The sequence below is a fragment of the Eptatretus burgeri genome, chromosome 15 (genome assembly GCF_056783735.1).
Source record: "Eptatretus burgeri isolate ZD-2024b chromosome 15, Ebu_testis_v1, whole genome shotgun sequence".
NCBI lineage: Eukaryota > Metazoa > Chordata > Myxini > Myxiniformes > Myxinidae > Eptatretus > Eptatretus burgeri.
The window spans coordinates 15040253-15058480 of NC_140975.1; the positions used below are offsets into that span (position 1 = coordinate 15040253).

Genomic DNA, 18228 nt, shown 5'->3' on the forward strand with positions numbered 1-18228 from the left:
TGTATTTATTTAAATGGTTCCTCATCTGGTCCTTAATTAATATCTCCAACACCTTCCCCACAACTGAAGTCAAACTAACAGGTCTATAGTTTCCCAATTCTTCTCTGGATGGTTTGGCTGGATGGTTACAAGTCTCTGGATGAACTTATGACGCTGGTTATCCCCCATACTCGGAGCACACCTTCATTCATCCATGGACGTAAAGCTGGCTATCCCATCTGCATGTAGGCTTCAAAAGCATCACCAAGACGTGTGTGTGTGTGTGTGTGTGTGTGTGTGTGTGTGTGTGTGTGTGTGTGTGTGTGTGTGTGTGTGTGTGTGTGTGTGTGTGTGTGTGTGTGTGTGTGAGTGTGTGTAGGAGGCTCTGCATCTCGGAGCACACCTTCATTCATCCGCAGACGTAAAGCTGGCTATCCCATCTGCATGTAGGCTTCGGACGTTATAAAGATCGAATTGCGTCATTCGATTCGATGATTCGGTCATTGTATGTGCCGGTCGATTTTACTTTGGAGGCATTAATGACCAATTCCCCGTCATTCCGTGGAAAGAGTCGAAAACGAATGAATGAAGACAAGAATGGACACCTCGCCCTCTGGTGGATCCATTGGGTCATGACAACACTTAATGACCAGCACAAGCACGAATAATACAGGTGGTAATAATAGTATTACAATAATAGTAGTGCAAGCACGACGGTAATAAATCCACAAAGTATCAATAACACGTGCGACGTCACTTCCTGCAGGAAGCCACGTGCCGCCGGACGTGCGACGTCACTTCCTTCAAGAAGCCACGTGCCGCCGGACGTACGACGTCACTTCCTGCAGGAAGCCACGTGCCGCCGGACGAGCGACGTCACTTCCTGCAGGAAGTCACGTGCCGCCGTCGCCATGCGGATCGAGAAGTGTTACTTCTGTTCGGCCCCGGTCTATCCGGGCCATGGCATGCAGTTCGTGCGCAACGACTGCAAGGTTTGTGAAAATGAACGTGTGGGTGATGTTTGTGAGTGTGTCCGGTGAGAAAAAACAGCCTTTGATCTTTCAAACTGCGAGTCCATTTGAGAACGCCTTGCTCAGCTCGGATTATGAAGGCCGCAGATCGTAACGATTCGTCACTTCGAGACTAATTAGTCATTTTTTTTTTAATCTTGTATGAAGTTTCGTTTTTCCTTTTCCGTTCCGATATCCGATGTCGCTCGTGAAGCTTCTACATTTACCATGAGAAACTGAAAAGGGACGGTGAGGGTCGTAAGTGCCATTTAACATTTAAACCGAAAGGACATTGGTACAGTCGAGGAGATGAGAACATGATATATTAATAACAGCTCCCGTGGAGTCCCGTCACCAACGTCTATTTACTCGTACTCAATAAACGTATCCTGTACAGTGGACATACCCAAACCCCAGATCCTTCACTTCGGTGTGAATAACAACCGAATCCAGATAAACAGGCAGTCCATTCACTGGTGGAAATCCAGGGGGGAGGGGGGAGGGGGAACACATGTCTCTCCACGACACTTCCACCGACCCAACTGGTCGGGAGCTTGTAGAACGAGCGCTTCCCCATTCGGCGAGCTCATAAAGTCCTCCAAGTCTTTTGTTGTGTCTGTCTGTGTCTGTGTCCGCTGTTTCTCGACAACCGCTGGTCCGATCTAATTGAAACTTGCCAGGTATATTGCTGGGAACCTGAGGATGTGCCTTTTCAAGGTTGGATATTAATTGGACAAGTGGTTCCCAAGTTATGGCCATTTATTTACCAAACCAATGACCAGACACATTGCTGTGTTGGCGTGGCCGATGGGGAAGAGATCCTCAGCCGCGTTCCCCATTACGGGTAACAATGTACGGAATTCCAGATAGTGATGACTTCGTGTATTCTAATAATTTCTCGATTTCTTATGCGCATTTATAGATAAACACAATGCTCCAATGCAGTCGTCGTTTATGAGAGCGAAGGAACGGCCTGTGTGGTTGTTTGAAAGTTTTTTTTTTTTTTGCACGTACGGGCACGTGAGAGCGAAGGAATGGCCTGTGTGTTTGTTTCTGGCACACAGTTTGAAAGTTTTTTTTTTGTACGTACGGCCACACATGCACAGCCACGCATGTACGGGCACACGAGAACGAAGGAACGGCCTCTGTGATTGTTGTTTCTGGAACACTGTTTGAAATAAAATAAATAATTTTTGCATGTACGGCCACGCACATATGGGCACGCACTAGTATAATTAGAATGGACATGCTAGTCATTTCCTATAGTGGCACATGAAATTTGCAGTGGCCATCTTGGAGTGTGCAATCGCTGTGGCCATCTTGGAGTGTGTAATCTCTGTGGCCATCTTGGAGTGTGTAATCTCTGTGGCCATCTTGGAGTATGTAATCTCTGTGGCCATCTTGGAGTGTGTAATCTGCTGTGACATCATTTATCGAGCAAGTTTTGCACTGAAGATCCGAGCTGTTTTCCATTCGAAAACATGCAATTTTTTGGGATCATGGCATCAATATAAACCTTAACTGGCGTTGTCTACCACTCTTGATATTAGATGAGTAACCCATGGAGTGTTTTTCTCATTTCACTCACCATCGTTCATGAAATACTTCCATGTGAATACTCCACTCATGGCCCATCGGATATCAACAGAGTGCTCCACAATGCTTGTCACCTCTATATTTAGATGGGAAAGCCATCAAACTGTTTATTAAATAATTATAGATCGGAGCGGCTCTGTTGGTCAGTTTCAAAATAATCGGCCCAGTAATACGGGAGAGGCAAAAATGTTCATAGACCGACACTCATCGCCACCCATTTTGTAATCACTCTTTAACCTTACAATATATTGTTACGGATCCAAGGTCAGGGTTTATCATGAGGGAGTTCCTCGGAACTTTACCCAACCTCCGGTCCTGAGGCCGCTGGCCACAGATAATTCTGCAGTCTGATGGTTTGCGAAGCAACCGTGGCCTCCGATTAGAATCATTTGTATCTTTCGCAACTTTTAAAAACAACTTTCTTGTGAAGATCCTAAATTACAACAGCAACAAGCTCATAAACGAAGCAAAAGCACAGCAGCAGCCTCTTTATGTCACAGTGTAAGTTTTGAAAGTAAATAAATAAAGTATTAATAAATCTATTATATAAGTTGAAGTACCAGTCTGTCCGTTCATCAGCGGCTAATTTCGGTGCTGCTTTTGCTTTTCTAGCCTGGGTTTGAATCCCGACCCACCTATAAACTGTCATCCCAGTGTTTTACAGAGTGGGTGATTCATCGTTGCGTGTGTCGTCCCTCCGATGGACGTCAAACTGGGAGTCCTATTTGCCGGCATTAGTTGGTGGACATTAAAGATCCCACGGTGTCCTGTGGGAAGAGTTGGCAAGCTATGGCTTGCACTCTCAGCAAATTAGATATTACTGTCCTAACCTTCATCAAACATCGTGCCTGACCAGCTAATTCGTGAAGGACTTGAGCCAAACTTCCCCTAACCAGCCCCTCAAACAAAGCATCATATGATCTTTCACCAGCTATAACTCTTCAGTCATGTAAAGACAAGGAAGTGAGAATGAGCCAAAGAGGGATTTCGCTGTACTGTTTAAAAAAATTAATGGAGAAGCTCGGGCCCCTTCAAAGGACCCCAGGGCAGCGATCCCCCCCACCCCCCTTTAACATCTTTCCCCACTCTCATCGGCCCTGTTACCACCCACCATCAGTCCCAATCAATCAAATACAATCACAGTCACACTGGCTTCCATACAATCAGTAAAGTTGACAATAATAGTCGCTCAGCCCACCTAGTTCTAAACCACCAATGTAGCAAGGCTGATTAGCCTCGCTGAATAAATCATGCAACTGCAGCTCATAACGGCTGAATATGGATCATGGAAATTACTAATAATTACTATTCTCTTGTGGAAGCAGTTAATTGCAAAACATTCTACTCCACTGCTGCAACATGACTTCCTGGAAGGCGTCGTCGTCATACACACTGCAGGATGGCTGCCAGAAATTCTGTGCTGAACACCAGCATGTCCATTCTACACACACACACACACACACACACACACACACACACACACACACACACACACACACACACACACACACACACACACACACACACACACACACACACACACACACACACACACACACACACACACACACACACACACACACACGACGCACCTCCTGACTGTTATGGTGAGTATCGCCGTGGATGATGTCTCACGCGATTGCATAATCCACAAAGAACAACCATCTGTCTGCCATTTGATGTATAAACGACAAACGTGGTCATCATTGGTAATGCTAGGTTACCACTGTCATGCGATCCGTTACGAACGCCACGATTGGCCATTCTTAGCTGATCATGGAATTTCTCTGAAAGCTGTTCCCACTATCACGATGCGCGGCACGATTGAAATCGTGCTCTCGCACAGCGTGGTGTTTGTCTTGTCTAAGATCGATCCCGATCACCACGATTAGGAAGCACAATTAGATGCGATCTGTCGCGCTTTGTTACGATGCAATACGATCTGATACGATGATCCCGATTGACAATTGATCGTGTTGATCGTACAAAAATTTTGAACCGTTCAAAAATTTTCTACGATTAACACGATTGCCACGACTGACCTCAAGATCTGATAGGATCACCACAATTAGTCCACGATTAAGACCACAATTTCAATCGTGCCGCGCATCGTGATAGTGGGAACATAGCATTATATATATATATATATATATATATATATATATATATATATATATATATATATATATATATATATATATATATATATATATATATATATATATATATATCTCGGTAAGCCATCCTGATGGGGGCAAATAAGCCCGAAATCCGGATTGCTGGCTCCGTTTGATATTTGGCTGATGATAACGACCATATAATCTTTGTCTGTTTGACAGAGTCACCGGGCCGAGGCCTCTGTGTTGGAGGCCACACTTTGGTGTGGACTGTGTCCATTGGGGATCGACGGAGTGCGCATCACACTCCACATGTTTCAATATTTCCATGCTTCGTTTAATTTTGTTGGGCTGCGACATTTCAAACTTTTAGGCACAATTGAAACGGCAATAAAAATTCATGTGAACTTGTTGAGCGAACTGTGAGCATACAGACTGGACGTGTTCAGAACAAGTTTGGTCAGGAAGAACAGAAAATGGTGTCACGTGAGCCCCCACGTGGTGTCAGTTTGTGAACCTTTACATCACTTTCATTACTTTCTTTATCACATTCCTCATCTCTGTTACGTTTACCTGAATATTTATTTGTTAAAATAAATGAAACCATCCAAAGGCACACCTTCTTTTTCAGGGTTGATGTAGGAAGTAGTGTGTACTAGGTGCGGTGGGACGCAAGAAGCACGCGGGCCGCCATCTACTCCGCTTTATTGCGCGACCAGAAGCACAGTCTTACCACCCCTAGCGGGCGAGGCATGATATACGAAAACCCAATCACGTGACACAGCACACTCCTCCCCCCGTAAAATGACCCGTCACATAACGAACGGATAATCACAACATGACCATCGGAAACCCATCAACACTCATAATCCTCCAAGTACCGCGGCCGCACCCTGACCCGCCTCGGACGGGCAGCGCCACCAGACAGTCCAGGCTCAGATGCCTCCCGGCTCGGTCGAGGTGACACCCTCGCCGGACTCGCACTTTCCGCAACACCAGCTACCCCCGACTGCTCAGCCTGCTCGACGTCCCCGGGTAGGACGGCATCAGGCGAAGACCCCCTCGGCGCCGGCCCAGCCAGTCCCGGCGATACAACGTCAGGTGCCGGCGAGACTACCGGTGGGGGCCCCGCAACGTTCGGCTCGGGGAGGTGTGGGGGGGATGATGCTGAACAGCGATCATGCATCTGGTCCACGTGCCGCTTCCACACATCCCCACCATCAGTCCGCACCATGCAATTCGCCGGCCCTAGCACCACAGAGACCACCGCCGGCACCCATTTGGAACCGTGGAAATAATCGCGTACCATCACCCGCTGCCCCACCTCAAAGCTGCGCAGCCGCGTCGGACGCGACATTGCCCCACTCCCCGACCCTCCAGGTCGCAGCAAATCCAGCCTGGACCGCAAAGCCCGTCCATAGAGACGAATGGCAGGCGAATCACCCGTGACAGGATGAACTGCGTTCCTGTAATGGAGCAAAAAGACATCGACTACCGTCTGCACAGGTGCAACACCCCCCCTGCGTAAAGCCCGCTTCAACATCTTGACAAACGACTCAGCTTGGCCATTCGTCTCAGGATGATACGGTGCGGACCTTAGATGTTGAATACCATTCTGGCGCATAAACTCATCAAATACACCCGCGATGAACTGCGGACCATTATCAGAGACCAGGATCTCCGGCAACCCTTTATTAGCAAAGATCGTCCGCAGCTTCTCTACTGTAATGTTTGCTGAAGTATGCTGCATTACTACAACCTCCGGCCATTTAGAGAATGCATCAATCACAATCAAAAACATCTTGCCATTAACCGGTCCTGCAAAATCTACATGGACCCTCTGCCAAGCTCGGTCTGGCACAGGCCAGAGACCCGAAGCTCGACGCGGGTTATCAGCATCTGTCTGGCATGTGGCGCAATGCTTAACCAACTGCTCAATGTCTTTGTCCAACCACGGCCACCACAACAGGCTACGAGCAAGACTCTTGGTCTTCACGATGCCCAGGTGACTGACATGCAGTTCTTCCAAACACCGCTGCCTGAACCTCGGTGGAATCACGGTCCTCATTCCCCACATTATGCAGCGTTGGACCAACGACAGCTCCGCTGCGCGTGACATGAAAGGTTGAAATGCCGGTGTCGAAGGCAGATCGCTCCAATTCCCCGTAGAAATCGCCTGGACGACACGGGCAAGCACCGGATCACGAGCCGACTCCACCGCAACCTGCCTGGCCGTGACCGGCCCGCTTTGGACCTGGTCCAGCGCGAACACATCGACCCGGTCGCCCAACTCAGACGCAGCTGGACCCTCCGCACACGGCAAGCGTGAGAGCCCGTCGCAGTTAGCATGCTTCTCGGTGCTTCGGAACTGAAATCATAATCGTAAGCACCCAGAAACAGACACCACCGCTGTATTCGCGCGGCTGCTACCACCGGCACCCCGCGTTCGGGTCTCAGGATGAATTGAAGCAGTTTGTGATCCGTCTGTAAAGTGAAATGCCGCCCCAGCAAATATTGATGAAACCTCCGCACACCCCAGACGAGGCTGAGAGCCTCCCGCTCAATCTGGGCATATCCACGCTCTGCTGTGGACAGGGTTCGGGATGCAAAACAAACAGGCCGCTCGGAACCATCGTCCATCCTGTGGGAGAGCACTGCCCCGATGCCATATGCAGAGCTGTCGCATGCCAATAGGAGCGGACGCGCAGGCTCGTAGTGCACGAGGACCGTATCCTCTGTGAGCAGCCGCTTGACGCGGTCGAACGACGCCTGGTGTGCAGGCCCCCAAACCCAGCGCTCGTCCTTCTTGAGCAACCGCGTCAACGGCGCAAGTTGTGAGCTGAGCCCGCGCACGAACCTTTGGTAATACTGGGCCATGCCAATGAACGAGCGCAGCTGCGTCTTGTCGCGAGGCGGTGGCATGCGCTGAATCGCCTCCACCTTCCGAGGACCTTTCAACAGCCCCTCCGGCGTGATGATGTGCCCGAGGTATTCCAAGCGCTGCTTGAAGAACGCGCACTTGTCCCTGTTTAAGCGCAGGCCGCACGCTTCTAGCTTCGTCAGCACTCGGGCAATGTTCGCCAGATGCTCGTCCGCCGTTTTTCCCGCAATGAGTACATCGTCCAGGTAGGTCTGAGCGGGCAGGCCAATGCAAACCTGATCCATAGCTTTCTGCCACAAAGCTGGGGCCGAAGCAATCCCAAAACAGAGTCGGGTATATCGATAGAGTCCTTGACACGTGTTGATTGTTAAAAGCTCGCTACTCCCGGGATCCATCGGCAGGTGAAAATATGCATCACGCAGGTCTAGCTTCGTGAAGTATCGACTCCCCGCCAATCGCGCATATATTTCATCGATTGACGGCAGTGGATATTGCTCCACGCTGAGCCCCGGGTTAACTGTGGATTTGAAGTCCCCGCACAATCGGACGTCCCCATTCCGTTTCAGCACCGTGACAACCGGGGTGGCCCAATCGGAGCATGACACCCGTTCGATCACTCCACAGGCCTCTAGCCTATCCAGTTCACCCTTGACCTTGTCCCGCAGGTTATACGGCACCGGACGCGGTTTACAAAACCGAGGAACCACCCCCTCCTTCAAGAAGTTTCGCCTCCATGCCCTTGAGTTTTCCAAGGTCGTCTCTAAACAACCCTTGATGTCTTTGAAGAATCTCCTCCAACTGATCCTCCCACTGGCTCGGCACGGGTTGCACAAGGTGAACTGCGGACCAGTCTAGCCTGATGCGGGTCATCCAATCTCAGCCGAGAAGAGACGGCCCCCTCCCCCGTACGACGTACACCCGAAGCGTGGCAACCTGGCCTTGGTACCGCACAGACACGTCTGCCATCCCGACTGGCGTTATCTTCTCGCGGGTGTACGTGAACAGCGCGAGGTTTGACCTGATAAGCTTCAAGCCGTTGAGTCTACGCGCGGTCTGTTCGCTGATGAGCGACACCGCTGCCCCCGTATCGACCTGGAACGTGATCGGCGTTTCGTTCACTTCGACTTCCACCGTCATCGGGCGCGCCGTCGTCGGGCCAACTGAACACAGGCTCAACAACGGCCGCTGGTTCTGCCCCGAGTCGCGTCGCACATCGCCGTCCACGACTTTAACGGTGGCCGGCGCCCCACGGCACACACGCGCCAAATGACCCACCTTGTGACAATTCAAACACACGATGCCTTTATACGGGCACGCACGGCGCAGGTGTCGACCTCCACATCCCAAGCATGTCCGCGGGGTCACCCCGCCGTACGCGTGGCCGCGCGGCGACGTCGACCCGCATCGCAGGTCGTGCGCGCGTTCCGGGGTGCTCGCGACCTCGCGTGGCCGGTGGTGGCTCCAACATCCCCGCGAGTCTGCTCAACCGCCATGTGTGCTTTCATTTTCTCCACAATGTCCCAAAACGCCAGCCCGTCATCCCGGGGCCTGTTCGGTGCCACTAAATCACCCAGCAGCCGATAATGCTCCGGCGAAAGCGAAGCGAGCAAGATCGACTTCTGCTTGCTCTCGTCGACCACATCGTTCGCGTGGAAATAGCATTCCAATTGCTCCGAAAACAATTTGAAGTCGTCCCCGTCGAAAACGGGCATAAGTCCGTATGCATCCCATCCTCGTCGCCAACTAGTGTGTACTAGGTGCGGTGGGACGCAAGAAGCACGCGGGCCGCCATCTACTCCGCTTTATTGCGCGACCAGAAGCACAGTCTTACCACCCCTCGCGGGCGAGGCATGATATACGAAAACCCATTCACGTGACACAGCACAGGAAGTACTGTATGTGCAAATATCATCCATGTGCTAACATCAGGTTAAATGGAATACCTGGAGCGGAGGCAGAGCTAATGGAGTGGAAAGTAAATCCAGGTGAGCCGTCTTGCTGGGTTGTGAGTTGGATTTTCTGAAATAGGGATTCGCTCACACTTAATTTAATATTAAACTGTGATTATTTTTTTCCCCCTTTAAAAGTGAAATGCAATGTAATTTAAGCTCTGACAGACCATGAAGGAAGTGTCATGGACTGGAGTATGTCCGGACCGGTTGTTGTGAAACACCGTGATGGAACACATTGGTGTATGTCTGAAGAGGTTGTCATAATGTATAAGGAGTGTAAAATGGAAACAAGCGTGTTGAGAAACAGTGTATGTGTGTGTGTGTATATATATGTGTGTGTATATATATATTGTTGTGGTTACCAAATTCGCAAACCACCATTCAGGTCCCTTAGGTGAGGTATCTCGGCAAGTATATGTGTAGTTAGGCCCAAACCCGTTGTCTAGTGGGAATACATGTCATTTATGCGAGCTGCGACTCTTCAGGATAGCCGTTTTTCTTTTACTATCTTTATTTTGGACCAACCGCCATGATTACCACCACAACCACAACATCAACCACCAACCACAACGCCGCTTCACCACAACCGCCACGACCTTCACATCACACCTCGCAGCCGTCGCATCGCCACCGTTCTTGCCCCGCTGTGGGTACCGGTGTTGGACTCGTGCAGGGCGCGCGTCGAACAGCGTGTACAAAATCACGGATTTTGTGCTTCAAAAACGGATCAAAAACGACACACGCCCACTTTTTGCCGTCCAATCGGTGAGCGAGGGGCGATTTGGCCCCGCCTCCAGGACGATCGATATATGCAAATTTGTGGATCAAAAAGCCTTCACGCCCACTTTTTCTCGGGCCAATGGGGAGCGAGGTGAAAGGTCAAAGGGAGGGGGTCAAAGGCGAAGCTACGGGGGGATAAAAGGACCGTGTTCGTCAGTCAGGAGAGTCGGTCGGGAAGTCAAGAGTGGAGAGTCGGAGAGTGGAGGGTCGGAGAGGCGGAGAGTAGGAGAGTCCAAAGAAGAGTCCAACGGGAGAGTCCAAAGAAGAGTCCAACAGGAGAGTCCAAAGAAGAGTCCAACGGGAGAGTCCAAAGAAGAGTCCAGAGTCGGAGAGTCCAGAGGCGGAGAGGCGGCAGCGGCGAAGGCAGACGATGGGGTGCTCGCGTCGGTGCCGGGAGCTGCACGCCCGAGGGAGGCCGGCAGCGCGACCTGGCCGAGGTGGAGACGCACACCAGGGATAATAAAGATCCTCTATACCCCGAGCATCAGCAACCCCCTCCTGTTTCCCCCCGCGCTGAGATAGTGCGACCAAGGGGGCCCCTTTCCCACCCCCTGCCAGACACTGTCCGCGAGGTCCGCGGGGTTGGGGCGCCATCGCCGCTCCGCGTCTCATCACCAGACGGGTAGGCGCGACCCGGTCTCGGCCTCAGGCCCGCCTCATCCTTGAAGGTATTCTTTTCCTTGGTTTTGGGTATGTGTTGTCGGCGCCGTCTGTGAAGTAGAATTGTATAAGTGTTGCCGTGTGCTCGGTAGTCGGTATTAGCTCTGCATTGTGTTTTCGCTTTTACATTTGCTTTTTGTGTAAATTGCATTGTGTCTTTTCCGTGTGCATTTGGTGGAATTGTATATGTGTGCTTCCCGTGTGCCGCGAATAAATGTGCTTTTGTGTTGAACTGTTTCCCGCTTCGCTTCGTCATTTCTCCCATTGAATCCTCATCTTGCTTCACGTAAAGGGTTGGTAGTGGGCTGAATACGCCCGATAATTAATCGAACCGTCGAGGTCGACGATAACACCGCTCGGTTATTCTGATAGTACGGAACGGGTCGCTTAAGTGGCCCGTGTCCGAAGTCGACCTGCGGCGAGGTGCGATCGCCCGGTCTACCCTCCGCGTGGGTACTTAGGTAGGTCGAATTTGGCGAGCAACCCTATCCCACGCGGGGGCTGATTGGCTCGATCGCGGTGAGACCGAAAGGTCCACCCGTGACTGGTTCCCGGCGTTAGTCCGAGAGGGTCACGACTGGATTGTCCGTCCGGTGGGCGACGTGCCGCGATTCGAGTTACGTGGCTGTCAGCACGCCGGCGGGCGCGAATCCGCAACAATATATATATATATATATATATATATATATATATATATATATATATATATATATATATATATATATATATATATATATATATATAATGTGTGTGTATGTATACGTATAAGCACATCCCTTTCTCTCAAGAACTTTTCCAAGTATCTTTCAGAAGCATGCTGACCAGTGCAAGGAACAACCCTTTTCCCGAACACAAAATACATTTTATTTCACCCCGACCTCTTCAGCATCTTCGGGTTTCCGTGTATGCACACCAAGCGTTTTGGGGGGGTTATGCCATTTTGAAAGTGCCGTATTACCAACAATCCAGGTGATCAGCGATTCATCACAAATAAGATCAATTAATCAATTGAATACAAAAGATCAATTGGCTATTAAAAGCATTTCGCCATGTTTCAAGGGAGAGCACATGATCAACTGGCCAACATGATCCATGTGATCAACTGGCAAACATGATCCATGTGATCAACTGGGATTTGCAAGTGTGAGCCACATGCCTCTGTGGGAATCACATACCAGTCAGGTGTGCAGATGGGAATTTCAAGTGGATTATCCTATTAATAATACTAAATAACCTGTCTCCTCACCCCCATACCTATTTAGATTTTCCGCTTCTGCAGATCAAAATGCCACAAAAACTTCAAGAGGAAGAGGAATCCTCGCCGCTCCCGCTGGACGAAGGCTTTCCGCAAGGCACATGCCAAAGAACTCACCGTGGTTTGTTTACCATCCAAGATGTCTCCCCCCTCCCCCACCTATTATAAAGAGGTTGAGCCTTCTTAGAAATTTTATAAAGAGAAGTTGATTAACTTCACTAAATTTTCACCAATGTAGTCATTCCCTAAACCCCCTCCTACTCCCCTCTCCCCTCCAAACTTTAGGACACCTGTTTTGAGTTTGAGAAGCGGAGAAACATTCCCATCAAATATGACCGAGCACTTTGGAAGGACACAGGTAACTGTCAAATAATAAATCTGATCCCAGCCTCCCCACCACCCCCACCCCCTTTACACTCCACTCGCTAACCCCATGCCCATTTCTCCCATTCCCCACTTTCTCACCAAGTTTCCTCGTTTACCTTGCTCGGCATGCTGTGAACCTGGCATGTGCTTTTCCGCATCGTGGTTCCTTTCATTATCGGCTACTCATTCGTTTAGAATCCTCACCTCTTTTTCTATCCCACCCTCCCTGCCACCTGCAGTTAAGGCGATGAAGCGAGTACAGGAGATTAAAGAGAAACGCCAGACACAGTTCATCAAGAACAGGTATGTTCTACAACCATTGTGTTTTTGTATGCTTGTACCATGTTGCCATTAGCTATTCTCTGATGTGATTTGCACCATGCAGCCGTCAGAGATGCCCTAATATGATTTGCAACTCGTGGTTGCAAAGGGTCTGCGCCCAAATCGACTTTGTTTGTAATTCTATGCTTTGTTTGGTTGTCAGGTTGAAGCGGGGCCGAGAGATTGATGCCGTCTCCAATCTGAAGGAGATAAAGCAGAATATCCAGCTGCTGAGGGCACCACATGCTGGTAACAGTTCGCCATCTTATCTTCCTTTTCCTGATGGGACCAATGCTGTAATTGGTCTTTTGTTTGATTTTTGTATCCCAACACAAAACCACGCACATGCCCAGGTAATCAAAAGTGTCCTTTACATCAATTTCCAAAAATTCCGTAAATGATAACAACAACCAGCAGCAACAACAAATGTTTTACGACCATTTCCCCCTTTTTTCAGTTGGTTGGTCGAATTATGGTATTCCTCCATTCCTTAGTTTTGTGCAAACCCCACCATTCCATCTCTTCCTTGACAGTTTCAATACACATCTTTTTAGGACGTCTGCTCTGTTTTCTTCCTTCCACCACGAGCTTGATTGCTTTCTTTACAGCTTGATCTTCTCACCTTCGTTGCACACAACCATACCAACTGTCTTCTCTTCCTAAATTCTTCCTCCCTAGTATTGATTTATAATCTCTTCATGGTATCTGAGCTTTGTATTCTTTCTTTCAGAGACGATCCATTCATCATTCGTATCATTCTCATCTTGTTTCCTTCCATTCTTTTTATATCTTCGATCTGCAGTACCGACCTTAAATCCCATATCACATTGTATGTCATGATCAACACGAACCTCTCCATCACAACGACGACTTTCATTATGAATCTACAGTTTGGCCCAATCGTAAGCCTGAACAATATTTAAATGAAATAAAATATTTATAATAGAATATCCAGTGGAAAAAATATATTACTCAATTATTACAGGACTATATTTACTCGTGACTCGGCCGCACAACAGTGCAGGTTAACGCCCTCTGGGTCGGTGCTGCATTAAGAGAGAACGACGATGCAAGTCAGCGTCACCTTCAAGTGCATTCTGCACCAGTGTGATCTCTGACCCTTTGCACGTGTGTCCTTTCAGTGTCTGAGAAAAAGTTGGAAGAGAAGATGGTCATTGCTGTTCCCAAGCTGGAAGCAGAAGAGATGGAGTGAAAGTGGTGCAGTTGGGGTGGATGGTGGAGAGAAGAGCGATGAGGAGAGGGAGGGAAGAAAAGGATGGGAAGTGGGTTGAGGGCCTCGTGAGGTGTTGATAAATATATACCGTGTATCATTAAAACACTTTGTTTTGGGGGGAAATCCCTTTCTTGTGATGTAATCGTACCTTTAATTATATGTGCTCTTTTCAGTTTTGTTTTACCAATAAACCCATCGTATTCAGACAATCCGGCCCCCAACAACCAGGAGGACATTAATGGAAAGGTTCAGGTGTGACATGTCCATCACCAATTAGTCTTAACAGGAACGAATGAGCATCCACCTGAGCCTTGTTGTGAATTAGAGTTCCTGATTTCCTGGTTGTGCCTGTGTCCCTGCGACATTCTCTGAACATGTTTTTAAAATTGCACTTTTCTGACTCCATTAGATCCACCCGTTCCGAAAAAATATTTTCATAAGAATGAATAGTTTTTGAATGAATTGCTGAACATTTCCGTGGCTTGCAGTTTGCAAAAATTGACTTCCTCTTCCACTCTGGTCTTTTGTATTTATTTCTTTATTTTTCTTTGTACATTATGAAAGAGGAAGGTTTTATCTCTCTGAGTTTGGTCAAAAGCAAGAAGACGTCTCTTTTTTTTCCTGAATTTTTCCTTTGGGGGGGGGGGTCATTAATTTTTACATTAGTTATTCAATAGGGTGCTGTCACATATTACACTCCAAATATGGTTGGTCCCATCTAATCTACTCAACCTTTCCTTTTTTATCTTTTCAACCTCTCTACCCTCTGTATTCTCTTCCTTTTTCTCAAATTGACTTTGAGACTCCCACACCCCTCCTCCTCCCCCCAATTCCCCAAAGCATATTTTTTTTTGTATACTGGCTTCTTATTGCAGCACAATGCCAAACTAATCCATAAAGTTGGCTCAGAAACGATGTCATAAACAGCTGTGCTAAGAACATAATCATTGTTATTTGGCCTGAATTGCAAACACGATTGCCTCGTCTCATAAAACTTTTCCCAAAAGGAATGCCTCCATCCAGAATCCCCTGTTTATCAGTTCAATATCCAGCCAATAGAGGTGTCCCTTTAAATGTGTCCATTGTTCAGTGTTTCTCTTGACTGATTATATGGGTGGGTCCCATTGGTTGGCATCAAATCTAACTCTTGCCCGACCATCCATTTGCAAATGTTGGTGACTTCACATTATTACAAGCAAGCCCATGGGCTGAAGACCACTTTTTGTTGCATTGTTTGTAGCTGTAATTTTTATTTATTTATTTTAAGAATGGGAAAAGCATGCAATGAGAGTCTATCGACGTCACTTGCCAAGAGCCAATTGTTGTGCATCTAGTCTTACAAAGCCAATCAGCAGCGTCTCGCGACTTGCTGATGAACCACACGAAGTGGAGTCTGTGTTTGCTTTGGCCATTTATTGATGTTGATAATTAAAATGTTTTTGTCCAAGTCAATTTTTTTTGACCCTGCCACTGAGTTACTTGGCAATTAATTTGGTACCATTTTCTATTCTGTGTAACCAGTGGTTTGAGGAGATGCAAAAATGGTACACAGACATTGGATCTTATTGTAGAGATAAAACACCCTCATTATGTTGGTGCTTGCCCCACTGCTCTCATCCCCACTCCTCCATGTCCCATATCTACACCCAAGTTCATTTAACTTGATAAACTGTGAGAATATACTCCATTAATGTGCTGATATAGCATAGGGTTGTTGGGCTAAATTTCCTCCTGTGTCAAAGTTCATTACAATTCTATTTAATACAAAGGACTATGCTTAAACCCGGACAGAAAAATTATGCTTACAACGGTGATTCGTCAATGTGTGCCATCCCTCAGGTGGATGTTAAACCAGATGTCCCGTCTGCCGATATTAGTTAGTGGACATTAAAGATCCCACAGTCTCCTTTGTAAAGAGTAGTTGAGTTATCGCTGGCACCCTCAACAAATTGTAAATAAGACTTGAAATAATGTAATCTGCCCCCAGAATGCTTGGCACACATGCACACAAACCCTGAGAAATAGCTATCTTTGGAGCATGTGAACTTCGATCATGCGTGTGCTGTAAGGATTGTTACCTAAAATGGCTTGATAAGCTTCTAAAAGAAGCCGAAAATACTGTCTTGCAAAAGTACCTAAGATGAGCTGGGGTGTGCCTCTGCACAATGTTGAGAGTTGGAGGGAGACACCTCATCTTGTTTGGGTAGTTCTTAGCATTGATGGGAATGTCATATCTGTGGTTGTAAATGCACAGGGTAAGTTTAAAGTCAACTTTTAAAATGAAGATATTCACTATTAATCATGATACAGGATGGTGGGAGGTAGGCTGGGATGTCTGTTATAAATATATATTTTGTTCAGTTCTGGGGCCTCAAAAGAAATAGTATGAGATTTTTGCATCTATTGCTAAAAACAGAAGTGTGTGCACGTGCCGCCGTTCACTTGTATTAACAGGAAATGGTAGGAACTCGACACTTCCTATCCATGGATATCTTTTGAATTTCCTTTATTTTCTTGAGTCTGATTTGCATCCAGGAACACGACAATTGTGGTGAACCATCTTGAAATTTCCACTCTCGTTTAAATTCTGAAAATTATGTTTAAAAGACAATTTTAATATTAGATTTCCCGCTAATAACGGCAGGTTCAAAGTGCCCTGCAAGCACAACCGAGTCACTGAAAGTGCGCAGAGCACACGCGTGAAAGGCCGCGTTTGCATTCTTACGTCATTTCAAAAGTCCTGTATTTCTGCCATAAACTCAGTCGATTGCAGGCCTGGCCAGGCAGTTCATGAAAAATTTGTGCCAAACTTTCCCCTGGCTAATCCCACATGAGCGTGGGAAATGTGACTGTTGAAGAATAATGTGAATAATTAAAATATTTTTGTTGATATCAATTATAATACGCCCGATATATATATATATATATATATATATATATATATATATATATATATATATATATATATATATATATATATATATATATATATATGTATATATATATATATATATATATATATATATATATATATATATATATATATATATATATATATATATATATATATATATATCGGGGTGTATTATGTGATACCGGTCCTCCGTCCGTCCGTTCCTATCTGCACTCTAACTCCCAAATTTTTCAACTTTCACGTTTCATATTTGGTAATACGTACAGACTGGAGACGATGTGTGGCGACATACGTTCGTCATCTAAAGTGGTTGCCATGGCAACCAGGATGTTGTAGCACAATTCTGTATATACCTTCTTGTTCGGGCGTATATTGTGCTCACTTGAGCTCTTGTTTGTAATGGTACAATCCATAACTCGCCCTTTTTAGCTCGCCTGCTCGAAGAACAGAGAGCTATAGCAATACCTCCGGCATGAGCGTGAGCGTGAAAATGGTAAAGTTTTTGGTGCAAGTTATTTCCTTTCTCATGTTTTTATCTACCACACTATTTTTTTTACTGATTGCAAATACATATATTGCTTTAAAATTATTTGGATCAGACTTCACTGCAATGCTTTATTAAAAATATTATTAGACTAGTCTTTTAAAAATGATAAATGTATAAACAGGTGAGCATTGGGTGGCTTTGGCACCAACTCTCTGGTTTTGTAATGGTACAATCCATATTTTGAATCAGGTAACGGGTAGTAACTTCACACACGTGGAATTCCAACAACCAAACACTGTGGTCGAGGCGTATGTTCCATGACTAATGAGCTTACTTGAGCGCTCAAGCCACTTGGCGAGCGCTCTACAAGCTGCTTGGTAATAGTTCCAGAAGCATCAGGTATTTTTACAATGTCCTTCCGTCCAGATTCGTGAAGCCAGTCACCACCTCGAGGAACATCCAGCGGTTTAATGGTGGTTGCACGAGGCGGTCTAGTAGTAGTTCGAACACGTGATCGTGTAAATTTTCCTTTTAAAAGGCATTACACGGCACGGCGTCCTTCCTGTCTTCGGACCAGACCGTCGATTTGAAAGATCATGTCGTCGAGGACGAGTAAAACGACCTCGAGGACCTTTATTCCCGGGGATGGTGAAACATTGTACAACCCATTCCTGTC

General features: G+C 47.1%; 1 protein-coding gene across 1 annotated transcript; it reads left to right on the forward strand.

Annotated features, from left to right (window-relative positions):
• The first annotated feature begins 811 nt into the window (after nt 1–811).
• On the forward strand, nt 812–14562 carry RSL24D1 (ribosomal L24 domain containing 1). The gene is made up of 6 exons (XM_085855944.1): nt 812–971; nt 12238–12351; nt 12516–12588; nt 12836–12899; nt 13081–13166; nt 14060–14562. Exons 1-6 carry the CDS (start codon nt 891–893, stop codon nt 14128–14130), a joined length of 489 nt encoding a protein of 162 aa, XP_085712070.1. The 5' UTR covers nt 812–890; the 3' UTR covers nt 14131–14562.
• The last annotated feature ends 3666 nt before the right edge of the window (nt 14563–18228 follow it).